Genomic DNA, 14,879 nt, shown 5'->3' with positions numbered 1-14,879 from the left:
ATTTAAAACCAAATTAATTTTGCAAGTGGGTGTAAATATAGATGAAGTTGCAGAAAATGAAGCAGGTCATGATTGTGAAAAGTGCAAGTTTTTATTAGATGATGATTCATCAAGTGTTTTTCATAAATTACCTGATCTGGAAGAAAAGCTGGATGTAAATGTTAAAAAAGCCCTAATTTCAGGCCCGGTTCTAACAGTTTTCTATGTGTAGGCGAGATGCACATTTGCCGCCGCAAAAATTAAAAATGCAATAATTTCCAATTTGAAGGAAAATAGAAAAACACTGAAAATCAAACTTTAATATATTTTTATTTTATTACGAAAAATTACACAAAAACAAAGTAAATAAAAAAACTGAATTTATACAAAAATAAAAAACAAAACAAATTCCATTAATGAAAAAATAAAAAACAAATCGTAATTAAAAGTGAATTTTCCTAGCTTTTAATTCTGCGAAATCTTTAACCAAATCTTGTCCAAATGATCAGCAATTTCTTTCTCGATGGAAATCGTAGCTAGACCAACTAAACGATCTTGACATATTTGTGATCTGAAATAGGATTTTATTATTTTCAGCTTTGAAAAGCTTCTTTCAGCACTAGCAACTGTGACTGGTAACGTTAGTAGTATGCGAAGAGCTATCGAAAGGTTTGGGAATACTTCGACAACATTAGATGTGTAAATACATTTTAATACACTTTTTGGATCGCTATTGGAAGTATCAAGTCGTCTCCCAATAGCTTTAATTTCATACCAAAGTTCAACCCCGTTGATATCAGATTGGCCATCAGACATAAGCGCTAACTGCAAGTCCTTACAGTGTTTCAATAACTCATCATCCGTAAAGTGTTTGCTGCCGATATTGTAAAGAAACCCAAATAACTCGTTATATTCCGATAATTGCGTAAATCTTTCATTTATTGCTTGAATTGCGATGTCCAATATTCGATTGAAAAAAGATACTCTGAAGTTTTGTTCTGGTGATACTATCGGTTCATCACGACTTTCGTATAGGAATTGTCTACTCTTTCTGTGTACGCGTACGGGATCATCCACATCAAATCCTTCAAAAATTTCTAGTTCAACTGCCAATTTTTTTGCATTTTCAACCATTGCGGCAAATGCAATCACAGCGATAATCGCATAGGAAAGATTTGGTAGCGTTTAAATGCTCTAGAGCAAGCGACAAGTCTAAAGCCTGTGATTGGAGCATTTTGCTGACAATATTAATTTGGAATAAAATGTCATACCACAATACCAAAGAGCAAACAAATTTGAAATTTGAAATAATTCTGGCTATTCCCTTAGCCTCTGCGCGACTCTTGTTTTTTTTATTTTTCTTGTCTTTTATTTCTTTTATTTCTTGTCTTTCTTATTTTTATATTTAATAATAATAATAATAATAATAATAATAATAATAATAATAATAATAAGTTTATTCAAATACATGAAAAAGAAAACGAAAAAACAAACTTTAACTACTTACTTATAAAAATTATTGTTAGACAAATATTATTCAATTTATAAAAGGGTATAATAATTTTTTTTTTTTTTTCAAAGTTAAAGTTCGTTTAATAATACACTTTTATAACAATTTACAATAGATATCTCAAAGATAACTACAATAAAATTTTTAAGAAAGTTTCTTAGGAATATTCTGGAACTTAAATTTGCTTAGTCAGCGTATTTTATGAACCAATAGAATTCGTTTGTTTGTATATTTGGCGGTTTGCTAACATTCATCCCTGAAAAAGAAAAAAGAAACTTTTTTTTACTGTTTCTTCTTCGCCAAATCCCAAATGTAAAACATGTATACAAATAAACGCTTTTATTACTATATTATTTATTTGAAAAAATTAGTATGTATTAAAGTTCCCGTAAAATACAACGCCGCCTAAGCAAAAAATTTGTGGACAAATAGGAAATGTTATAATCTACAAAATCCATAACTTTAAATTATAAAAATGGAGTGAGTACGTAGAAGAACTTGGAAATTTTTAAAAAAAATAAAATAATTTCTTGTTACAAAAAAAAAATTAAAAAATTTTTTTTTTTTGGGAAAACACAAAATAAATTAAGAAAATGCCGCTCTAGAAAAGTGCCGCCGTCGGCTGTCGCCGACGTCGCCTACGCTTAAAACCGGGCCTGCCTAATTTACATTTCTGGGTATGTTACAAAAGAAGAAACAGGCGAAGGAACAAAATTTTATTATGAAAAATATGGTCGACTACAATGCCTGTCAATGTACATTTTGTTATGCCATGTTTCATCCACTTACTGATTAAGTATGTCGAAAGTGTTTATGTAATATATTTATGTCAATTTCTGATTTTTATGGTTTCAGAATGAAAAGAAATCTGGAGTAATTTTATGTAATATTTTGTTCAATAACCATACTATTTTGTATAATCCCAGATCATCAAAAGAACCAAAGCAAAAACTTATAAAGTAAATAGAACTTTTATATTTTTTCATATTTGTATTTGTACTTAATCTAATGACTTTTGCGGACATATTATCTACTAAACTCATTTTATTTTTGTCTTCTCCATGAATGTATTATAAGCCAACTGTTTTTAATTTAAAATAACTTTTTTTAATTATGCATTTTATCTATTTTGTATCAAAATTATTAGATTCGTTATCTCGTTTTCTAGTTATTAGATTCGTTATCTTAAAAATCTAGATTCGTTAATAAAACATTTACTTCACAGATTTAACTTATTTATTGCTAAGTTAGAATTATTAAACTTGTTTTTTACTTGAATAATGTTAAATCTGTGTTTTCTCATTGAAAAGAATTTATTACAAACGTTTATTTAATATGATACATAAATCAGCTGTATTATTCAATGGCCCCCAGTTTATCGGATATTTTGTACGTTTACACGGCCTGTTAGTATAAAGATAGCCATGATGTAAGCGTTTAGGGTTGCTTTCGGAATCCTTGACGAGGTCGTACTTTTGCCTCCTCTTCGTACTTTTGCCTACCAGCTTTGACTATTTTTTTAACTTTTTTGCAGGCAGTGCTATGCGATATTTTGTGAAATTTGTGCGTATCTTGACCTGCATTAATGTACTTGGCTTAAGAGATGCGTTTAGCTTTGACTGCCTCAATAAGTTCTGGTGTTACCCATTGCTCCTGTTTTTCTGTAAAGGGAGTGGTAGTTGACGGAATGTGTAGGTTAGGTTACTAATATTACTTATAAAAATATAACTTTTCTTAGAGACAATTATTTATAAACGATCAAAACTTATTTAAATTTTGTAATATAAAAAAATAGGATTTAGTGTAATTAAATTTTGCAGCAAAAATGTTATAATATTTTGTTATAAATACAAATATATACAATATAATTTTATTACTGGAAATATAAAGATTTTTCATAAAATAAATAATAAAATCACTATTTTTATATTTACATATACAGGAAAAAATATATTATTACATTTTAATATAAAAATACTCTGTACTTGGAATCAAGTGATCAGTCAAAAATTTATTGCCATTTATTGATTTAGCAAAGCAAACAAAAAGTGAAAGTATAAAATATCAGAAAAATGTTTTAAAATTAATTTTTGACTGTTTCTTTCGAATTCTGCCTTATCTCTTGCGGCCTGAACAGCCAACAAATGATCTCTGTTGGAAATTTGTTCTTCTCTGGCTTGACGTAACTTTTTTTCAGCTTCTGTTCTGAGAACAAACATATTATTTGGATTAATAATATGTTTGAAAAAATATATATATATATTTATTTATTTATTTAACTGATAAGTTGATAAGGTTTTCAGTTACGTTAATACTTAAAAGCATAATTCCAAACCAAAATTATGAAATGGTGCACTTTTTGCTTTAATATAACAAACATTTTTTTTCAAAAGATTAAAAAAATCTCGCTTTTTTATAGCACTTTTTCTTTTTTTTTTTTTCTCTATTCACGATCAATTTCTTCTTGATTTTTTTTAGCCCGTAGTGCTTCCTATAATGAAAAAAAATTTAAATTTGATTAAAATTCATAGATCATTTTTAAAGATTGATGTTATGTATGATAATAGTCAGCCTTATGAAGTTTATATTTAATATTTGAAGTTTAAGTTTTTTTGATAACTAAAAGTAATTAACAAGGTTTCAATCTTTTGCTTTAGGTTCACTTTTTATTTACTATTTTGATGCGACTAAATTATCCATAATGGATAATTTAGTTGCTTCGCATTTACAAAAATTTCAAATGAACATTTTTAACTGTATACTTAAAAAGTCAACAAACCCAATATATTATCATCGAAACTCAAAATATTGTCATAAATCTGCAATTTTTTATAAAAACTGTAAAATTTTAAAGGTAAAACAAATAATCTTGTTTTAATGATCATTCTTTTTTTTAACATTTAAATCACTTTTTACTTAAGTTTACTTTGGTCTGATACTAATAAAGTTGTGTTTCAACTTTTTTTAAATAGATTATTTGATTTGTTATTTTCATTAAATTATTAATAAAAATAACATTTAAATTGTAATTCATTTAAAGTACACCTAACTTTTTCATTGTGTATTTAGCATTCTCAACATTTAGCATTCTCTTGCTGTTTTCTTAGATGAGCTATTTCCTTTTCTTTCTCAAACTGTAACACTTTTTTTTCTACTTTGAACATTTCTTCTCTCAACTAAAATACAATATATAATGATACTAAAAAAAAATTAAAACAAAATAGATTAATCCAAAATACAATATATAAAAATACTGTATAATGATCAAAAAGTTTTGTTACAACTCTTGGTCATTTGCACAGAGTATAATAATTAAAACTATAAAAAATAATTACGATAAAAAATTATAATAACAAAAATAACATTTTAATTATGTTTACATAAGTTAAAAAATTAAAAAATGTAATAACAAAATAACGAAAAAAAATAAAATAAACATTAATTTTCAAAAAATATTTAAATACTCGCTTAGCAGTTTCAAACTGTTATTAACAAAACTTAACAACTTACAATGATATTATTACAATTATTGTAGTAATAATAAATATAATGAATTTAAAAATCATAATATTTATAATAATAATATAATTAATACTTAGGAAACTGCATTGCTACAAAAAACAAAACGAAAGCAAATAACAAAAAACTAGATTAAATTAAAAATTCTAAGCACTTTAACAACAAAAAACAATTTTAATATAGTATATAAAATGAAGCTGATTTAATCAAGTTACAAAAAAAAAAAAAAAAAATAACCAAAAGTAGTATATAACAATAGCATATGAAATAAAAGACTATAAAATAACATTTAAAATCAAAAGATGTTTATAAAAACAATAATAAAACCTCTTTTTCTTTAAGATACTCAGTAACTTTTTTATCTTCTAATTGTTCGAGTTGTTTTTGCCGCTCTTTGATCCTTCACAAAATGTAAATACTCTTTAACATTTAATAAAATGTAAAAGCAAATCATTAAATTCCATTCATATCCTTTTTTTTTTAATTTTTTTCAACCTGATATGCTCTGGCAACATCATGCAGTAGAGTTTTTTGGTTTTCGCGCTTTTTTATTAATGCATCTTTATCCTCTTTTTGCAGTATTTCTAAATATTGAAGCATAGCCTAATAAGTAAAGGTTTTATCACCACAATAACAGAAAAATATATATATATTTTAAATCTTAACAAAAGTTAATATGTTTTAAATCTTAACTGAATAAAGAAGAAAAATTTCAAAAATTTCGTAAATTGTTATAATACCCTATAATAACTCTTTAAATACTTTTTATTTTTTTGTATCCAAAAAAACTCTTTTTCATTTATTCAAATTTCTCCTCTCAACGACCTTTTGACTTTTTTTATATAGTGTATACAAAAAAATTTATAATTATATAATCTCCTTAAATATGTAGTACTTTAAATCTCATTGCTGTATATAAATATATATTTATATACAGCAGGGAGAAAAACCATTATTACGTAAATTCTTGAAAATCTGGAATATTACAGTTTTTACTGCAGTTAGCAAGTTAATTGATAATTTGTACTGGTTGATATTTTTCGAGTAATTTAACATTATAAAATACAACATAAAAAACAGCTTAATAGCTCCATAAAATAGTCAGTTTTTTTTTTATTTATCATCTACAAAACAGAATGCTTTCTTTCTTTCTTAGAAGCAAAAATTTTATCGCCAATACTCAAAAAAAGTGTAGCATCACTGTCATTAATGTCATGCAAGTAGCATGTTCTGTATTTTTTAATCAGTGAAGAAACTGGTTTTCAACGCACTACCTGATTCCACAGCTAGAATTTGGTTCATTTTACACTCTTGTGTTTATATGCATTTCTCGTGCTTCATACATTTATCATGCTCTATACATTTACTGTGCTTTATAAATTTATTATGCTCTGTAGTTTATTTTGCTCGATTCGCCCAACAAAAATATCCCTTAAAAAACATTGAAAAACCTTGTAATCAATAACTTTTTTATTTTCTGTTGAAAAAGCAGTAAAAATTCCATTCAATGAACATAAACCATTGAAACTTATCGATAACCACAAAATTAATTTTGGTATTACTAGATTTTAAGGTATTCCGTAATCATGACTGCATCATCTAAAATAGCATCCACATTACCAATACAGACTGAAAAAAGGTATGTTTTTATACCATCATATTTTGTAATTAAAGTAAAAAAGGAAAATTGACGTTATCAGCGTCAATTTTTTTTCTTTCTTTAAACAACAATTACTGTTATTTAAACAGCCAATAGTTTCAACCGTTGTCATTTATTTAAATTGCCTTAAAAAACTTTTTTTATTTAAAAATAAAACAATGTTTATTTACAATCGTTCGGAGTCATTCTTTAAAAGCAATATCTGTAGTATTGATGGTCAATCACAGATCCAGGAATTAGATATAAGGGATATGCATCCCCTCCCCAATCTGAAAGTCCTACAATATCGCAGAAACGTAGGACTTTTTTATTTTTTTTTAGGAGACACAAATGTGGTACAAATTACAAAAATATTTCAACATCTCCCTCCACTCCAAAAAAAAAAAATTCCTGGTTCCATCACTGTTGATGGATCATTATGGATCCTCCATGTTGGCGGAGTATTTTATTTTTTAAGTTGCAAAACGAAAGAATTGCAATTGAAATTCATTTAAAGTTTATTCAAACAATCGGTAGCTTTCTTACTAAGATGTTTCTCGTCAAATTTATAAAACGTCAAATTTATCGAATCGAAAACAGTTTTAAAATCGAAATATTTTATTCCTTTACTGTTTTTATCTACTTTTTTTTCCAATCTTTCATTCCTTTTATAAGCTAGGAGGAATGAACGTAAGGCAGATGGAAGGCGGGGAAAGGTGGAAATTGAGGCAAGATGACTTTGTTTAAACGAATTAATAAAACTATTAAAAAAGTTAAAATAGTTTATGGAAACTAAATCTTATTCACAATTTACATTTTAAAATATTTATTTTTATTGTTATACTCAAAGAGTAAATATAATATTATTATTTTTTTGTGTAAATAATAAAAAGATTTTTAAAAAGGCATAAATTTTTAAGGTTTAAACTTGAGTTACACTAGTTAAAAAATAAAATTTTTAAAACATTAGTGTAAAGACATAAGAATTAACATAAGGACACATTTATTAATAAAAAAAAAAGTTTTTTGACGAGACTCACAGTGGGCTAATTTTCAAAAAAGCTGGCCAAAAGTCAAAAAAAAAAAAAATCGCTATTGTGATTTTATTACTTTGAAACTACATAAACAAGGCCCTGTTGCATTTTATTGTATAGGAAAAAATTGAATAAATTTTAAAGTTACCTAAATCTACGCAGTTAAACATCTGTTATTAAAAACACTAAATAGGCATTTTAAAAACAAAAAAAAAAATGTGGTCAAATAAGTATCGTTTACAAAAAAGTTATTTATCGTTACTAAAAAACTAACTATGGACAATACTATTCAAGGTATTTATATAATATTTTAGTAAAAAGTTTTATATTATTTCTCTAAATTTTATGCGAAAAGTGCGAACAAAAAAGTACAGAATAAAGTTTATTTATTTTTTTTAACCTATTTTTCAAGCATTGAAAAAGTAGTTAACCCGCGAGATTCCGCTTAGTTATAATTTGGATGTTGTTCATAAAAGTGTATTCAAAAGATTGATTAAAAGAAAAGGCACCTATTTTTGCCTATTACTTCATTAACTTATATTGTGTAGTGCTAGTCATGTTTTTTAGTAAACAAAATGGCGGTGTTTTGTTTTCTTTACAAAATCAGTCAAATTGTATATAGATATAGTTATTATGTTTCTTGAGAAACTGATTTTGTTAAGCGCAATAAAACTACAAAAAAAATTAGTAGCACACATGAATGAGATTTTGACAAAGTTAGAGTGTAGGGGGGGGGGGAGACAAACCCCCTCGGTTACGACGTCTTTTTTACCTCAGCTACGACGATTTTTGTATAGTTTTTTTGAATTTTACAAAATCAGTTTCTCAAAAAACATAATAACTATATTTATATACAATCATATGATTAACAGTATATTTTACCTTTCTCTTATATATCGAATTTATATAATATAATATATTATCGATTACTTTTTACTTTATTTTTAATTAGTTTAGTAAAGTTATAATTTTTTTATGATTTTTTCAATTATTATATTTTCAATTAATATCTAAGGTTCACAAAATGATCATTTGCAAATTCGTCGAATTGAAATTTTTGAAATTTTAAAAAACGAGTTATCTTCAGATCTAGATGACCAGCTTAATATTTTGCAATCAGAGTAGTGTCTAAGAAGAAAAATTTGTTTCCAATTTTCAACAGATGATAAAAAGAAACTAAAAAATGTATTGACAAAATTTAAAATAAAATGGAAAAGTAGTAACCGAACAAAAAAAATATTTTTGAAGACACATGACACTTGGTTAAAAGCCTCAACAAATATTTGTGTAAGTTATTTATTGCCTATCTCTATTAAAGTTTTTAACTTTTTTATATTTACTAAACATTTAAATAATTTCAGATTGTTCAAGCACGAAATAAAGAGAGAAAAAGCCATAGTGCAATGGGTCGACCACCTTTGAATTTTGATGAAGCTAGTGAACGAACGAAACGGCGAAAAACAGAGGAAATGCGTTCGACATTTAGTTCATCCGAGTTAGCATTTGCTTCTCAGATGAGTCTTCGGGTTTCAGGAGAATGCAATGCCGGAGTTACAGTTAAAGATTTACCTTCCACAATTCAACACCGAGTCGCAAACTATATAGAGAGCCTTAAATTGTCCTAAATTTCACAAACATCTGAACTATGTGCTGAAACAGCTCTTTCTATACTAATGGAAGCAAAGCTTTCTAAACATCAATATTGCATTATAAGAAGTGCTGCAATTGCGAATAGCTCTTCTTTTTTACCATCTTACGAAAAACTTAAAGAAGCCAAGAAAATGCGTTACCCTGAAGATATAACGGTAACTGAAATAAGCGCCGAAGTAAAACTGCAATCTTTATTAAATCACACTTGTTTAAGAATTATAAAAACTCAACAAAATGTAATTGACTCCTTGAATGTAAATATTTTATGGCAGTTCCGGTCATAGCGAATATAAACAGAGATTTGCCGATGGAAGAAACTCAGATGCAAATGTTTTTCTGACTTCACTTGTACCATTATAACTTTTGTGTACAAATTCAGTTTTAGGTCAAGATATTATTCTATGGAAAATTAGGACACCCTCATCTACTCGATCAGACTTCAATTTCTTCACGAAAATGTCCATACAAGCATTACTGAAAAAGACTATATTGAAGATAAAATTAAATCACTGGTTTCTCTCATCATTGTTCAACATGAAATAGAAATTAAAATACAATTGGTTATGACAATGATTGACGGAAAAGTTTGCAATTCAATAACATTGACGAAATCAACAATGCGGTGTTATTTGTGTTCTGCTATTTCGAGTCAATTCAATAATATCAATTTTGTTAAAGAAATAAAAGTTGACGAATCAAAATTGGAATACGGTTTATCAACGTTGCACGCATGGATTCGCTTTTTTGAATGTTTTTTGCATCTTGGGTATAAACTTGGAATAAAAAAATGGCAAGCACGTTCTGACATTGAAAAAAGTATAATATTACAACAAAAATTGTTAATTTAGAATGCTTTTAAGCTGCAGCTAGGGTTAATAGTTGATCGACCGAAACCAGGATGCGGTAATACAAATGACGGAAATACAGCTCGAAGATTTTTTAAAAACTCACAAGTGTCTGCTGATATTCTAGGAGTGGATTTAGAACTAATAAATCGGTTTCATGTAATTTTACAGGTATTATCTAGTGGCTTTCCTATAGACGCAGACAAACTCGATAACTATTCTACCAAAACTGCACTACTTTTTGTTGAAAAGTATCCTTGGTACAACATGCCTACAACAGTACACAAAGTACTTATTCATGGAGCCTTAATAACAAAAACAGCAATACTACCCATAGGACAACTATCTGAGGGTGCACAGGAATCGAGAAACAAAGACTTAAAAAAATATCGCGAAGATTTCTCCAGGAAAAATTCCAGAAAAAATACAATGCATGACGTTTTTTGCAGACTTCTGGTTTCGTCAGATCCTGCAATATCTTCACTTTTAAAATCTCATACAAAAGTTAGCAGATCTTTGTCTTCTCAAGCTTTACAAATGTTATTACCTCCGGAGATTAACGAAAACTCTGAAACTCATTCGTCTGTGATTGAGTTTATCAACAATATTTCAACAATAAATGATTCAGATGACAGTGGTGATTTATTTTAAAGTAATATAAATGAAACAATTATGATAAATAATGCAAATAAAAGTTTTCCTTGTTTTCCTTGAACAAATAAATAAGTAGAATAAATAATGAATTTTTCAATTTTTTTTTTTTAACATTGCGGCATAATAAAACAGTCATAATACATTATATATCGGTATTATATATAATGTTTATATATGTAATGTAAATAATACATTAGTCTATTGAACTTAAATGTCGAATTAGAACTAATTGGTTAAACACGAATTACCCAAAGATTAAGCACGAGATGCCCAAAGGCATTTCTAATGATTAATGTTTTTAAAACACCGCCATTTTGGATCTACCATTATTGAATTTTGGTACACTTATGTCAAATTCAAAGTTGGGGATTCAAAAAAATGCTTTGCAGAAATTTTCCATTAATTATAATCATTTTTTGACTTTTGGCCAGGTTTTTTGAAATTCCGGCTTTTAGAAAAGCATAATTTTATTGTGTATTTTTTAACGTTGTTTAGATAAAGTGAGTCAAAAAGTTTTAGGCTTTGTAGTTAATTTCGACTTTAAAAACAATTCAATATTTTTAGATTAAATTAAAAATAATCGAATTAAACTAAAATTTAGTTTGAGAGTCACGGGACCACAGTGTACGCAACTAAGGCCGGCACGAATGATGGGATGTGACCCCCCTCTATCAAAGACTTTTTCGTTTATTTAGTCGGCAAATTTGATGCTTTTAGACAAGTCAGTCACCTCACTACCCCACGTGAAACCTATTCGCACCGACCCTGTACGCAACTAACGTATTTTTTTATTTGTTATATTGGTTCAGTTGATCATTGAACTAAATAAAAAAGCATAACTACGAATTGAAGTTCTATTAAGATTAAATCCAATTTTATTTAAATCTGTTAGTACTTTATTTTCTAAGTGAAAAAAAAAGCATTTATAATTGTTTATTGATAATGCCTAAACCAAATTTTTTCAAAACATTATTATTTTTTTAAAATAAAAATCAAAAGTTCTTTAAGGACTAACAAAGTTATTCTTTGTTCTTAAAGAACTTTTGCCTGCTAAAATGGGGCTAAAATCAAAAAGAAATTTTATATGGTTCTATTAGATACTTGAGGTAAAATATAAATTTTGCCTCGCGCTTAGTCAAAAAAACAAACAAAATGTCATAAGTTTTTTTTATTTATTATGCAATTTTTAATAAATAATTTGATAAAAACCTTTAAGTTGTGTTGAATGTTTTGAACTCTTTTCGTATTTAATTTTTTGACCGTCACTTGTGTACAAACGCATTTTTTACACTCGTATCCGCACCCCACGGCCCTGAGTTTGCAGTTCTTGAGAAAAGCCACCACATAAAAGAGGTATTTTCCACATGTCAAAACAAAGTTTATCATCATTACGAAAAAAGTCCGAACAGGGTTGTAGCACAAACTTGTTTTTCCCTGCTAATACTCCGTTAAATCACACTGCTAGCACAAATAGCAGGCCGTTATGACGTATACGCAAACTCAAGTATTTGACTTCAAGCTCAACAAACAATTAGAAAACAAACCATTAGAAAACAAACAATTAGATCAAAGCCATTAGATCAAGAGAACAATTATCACATTAACCTACATACACGCGCTGATGTAAAACAAAAAAAAACGATGTAAAACAAAATAAAACAAAAAAATCAAAATGTTGACGTTATTTGTGAATGTCGCCTATAGTGGTAGTGCCAGATAAACCATATGCGGTAGTGGTGTAGTAATAGAGCGCTCGCTTCATAAACGAGAGGTTTCGAGTTCGATTTCCGCTACGTCCCTGGTAGTACCGCGCTCAACTTGTTTCTCCGCGCAGCGGCCTTGTTCGTCAAGGTTTGTGTTTCGGAGATAGAGAGTTGAGAGAGGATTATAACCATAAGTAGCCTCCTCATCTGTAGAGGTCTTCTTGGCCTTGGGGAGGTGAATTATAAAAATAAAAAAAATATGTATATATATTACTTCTTCATTAGTCTCCGATGCAAGTACTCGCATTAAATTATTTTTTACATAATTTTTTATTTTGAATTTGTTAATTTCTCAATTGGTTGTTACCTTGTTGATAACTAGGTTGTATAAATACAATTAAATAAGAATTTGTAATCAAAATAATAAAATTATTTCATGTACAAAATGAGATAATAACAATTAAAAATTATTTGGTAATTTATAAATAATTATGTAGTATTTTAATTGTTTTGAGAAAGTTAAACAAAAAGACTTTTCAGTGGATCAACAAAAGAGTTCGTTATTTCTTGTAAAAGTTAAAGGCTTTTTTCTCTAGAAACCTAGAATCTAAAAGTCTAAATACTAGGGACAGGTAGGAAAAAGCAATATGCGATCGCGGCTCCAATATAAAAATGATTGTTTATGTATGATTGACCAAAGATACGGAATAAAAAATTCTTCAGCAGACTCTTCTTCCAAATAACGAAACATCAATGCAGGAAACTTCTATAAAAAAAAAAAAAGAAAAAGAAAATTTAATATGCCATGCAAATGTAATCTTATGTGAATAAAAAAACATTAAACGAACGATGTCAGGAAGCAGGAAAAGAAGGTTGATAGTCATAAAATTACATAAGTACTTTAAAAAATTATTTAATGTCATCCCCACAAGTCACAAGCCAGTGTAGGATCATAACAATAGTAAGTAATTTGTTTTTTTAAACTATTATCGGATTTTCGCTGAAAACCTAAACTTGGTTCACTGTAAAACAAAGAAAACCCAGAAAAAAAAAACTTGGCTTTTACATAAAACCTTTGACACTCACGTGCAGTTTTTATGCAGCTCAGATTTTAATGTTAGTTGAGTATTGTTGGGATTCGCGCATGTCCATGGGAGATATTAGGATTAATGTGTTTTTTGAACAAAAACGTTATTTTTGCAACATAATTCCTATTTACTTTACAAAGAAAATAGTCGTATGAAAAAAAAATTATTGTAAAAATTTTAGTCACGAGTAATTTAGTATTTTAAGTCGTTTTGTCGTTTTTCCGGATCTATAGACTGTTTATTGAAAAAAAGGCTTATGGGGTTAATTGGCAAAATTTTCACGGGGCTAGTTGGCTTATAGCATTTAATATGAAAAAAAAAAAAGTACAAAATTAATTTTTTTTTTTTTTAACTTTTAACAAAATTGAAAAAATTCGTTTTTTACAAAAAAGTATTATTTAACAGAGATAAAATGGCTACTGTTTTAGCTTGTTATAGGAACTAATATTTGGTACCAGCTAAATGGAATGTTAAACTTTTGGCCAAAAATTGTTTCCAAAATTATTAGTAAAAAAACTTTATAGACTTTGCACCTAATAGTACATTAATAATCATTTTTATGGTTTGAGCCAACTTACCCTGGGGTTGGGTAAGTTAACAAACTTTTTTTTGTTTGTTTAAAGCCCCCTAAGTGCCCTCAGAAATTTATTTTATCAATGAATGGAAGTTAAAAATATTATCTAAATTCTCTTAAACTAAACACTCTTTAAGACTGCGCTTTAATATTTACAAAAAATTTTACAGTTAGGGCGACAGAGCTCAAAGAGTAAAGCAGAGGTCCCCGGTCTCCCCTTTACAACCGTTTCAATAAAACTAGTTTTTATTTTTAATTCTAATAATCATACCACCATTTTTTGTATGGGAAAAGTTGATGAAGATTGTTTTATTGCTGATAAAATACTATCGGGACTATCACCATATATTTTGCTCGCTCATTCACATTTTTTGTGAATGAGCGAGCAGAATATATCTAATAACAAAAAAATATCTAATAACAAAAATAATAGTTATAAATTAAAAAAACAAACAATAAATTAAAATTCAAATAGCTTATTTTTGTAAAACAGCTTCATAAAAATAAATAACTTAAAAAAAATTTGAACTTTATAAACATCTTAAGTTTATTTAAGTCGAAGTATATTTAACCAAAAAAAACTCTTTCTAGATAACTTTTCTATTTTATTTTTTTTGGGGCAGGGGGAGGGGGTTCTATGTAACTAACCTGTACTTCTATGTACTAAACATGACGGTTTAGCAA

General features: G+C 27.6%; 1 protein-coding gene and 1 long non-coding RNA gene across 2 annotated transcripts; both read right to left on the bottom strand.

The window, feature by feature from the left end:
- Positions 1-444: 444 nt before the first annotated feature.
- LOC136073957 (uncharacterized) lies at positions 445-1,113 on the bottom strand. The gene has a single exon (XM_065786256.1). It carries the CDS (start codon positions 1,111-1,113, stop codon positions 445-447), a length of 669 nt encoding a protein of 222 aa, XP_065642328.1.
- Positions 1,114-3,392: 2,279 nt separating this feature from the next.
- Positions 3,393-5,617, bottom strand: LOC136074730 (uncharacterized). Its single transcript, XR_010635376.1, has 3 exons — positions 5,336-5,617; positions 4,535-4,665; positions 3,393-3,976 (listed from the first exon to the last, which is right to left on the bottom strand). It is a non-coding gene; the product is annotated as an uncharacterized LOC136074730 (long non-coding RNA).
- Between the last annotated feature and the right edge of the window lie 9,262 nt (positions 5,618-14,879).

Source organism: Hydra vulgaris, chromosome 01, assembly GCF_038396675.1.
Source record: "Hydra vulgaris chromosome 01, alternate assembly HydraT2T_AEP".
Taxonomy (NCBI): domain Eukaryota; kingdom Metazoa; phylum Cnidaria; class Hydrozoa; order Anthoathecata; family Hydridae; genus Hydra; species Hydra vulgaris.
This window is presented reverse-complemented; position numbering and strand designations above follow the sequence as displayed.

What these genes read in the sequence shown, in the direction of transcription:
- LOC136073957 (XM_065786256.1), bottom strand. Translation starts at nt 1,113, where the DNA reads ATGGTTGAAAATGCAAAAAAATTGGCAGTTGAACTAGAAATTTTTGAA.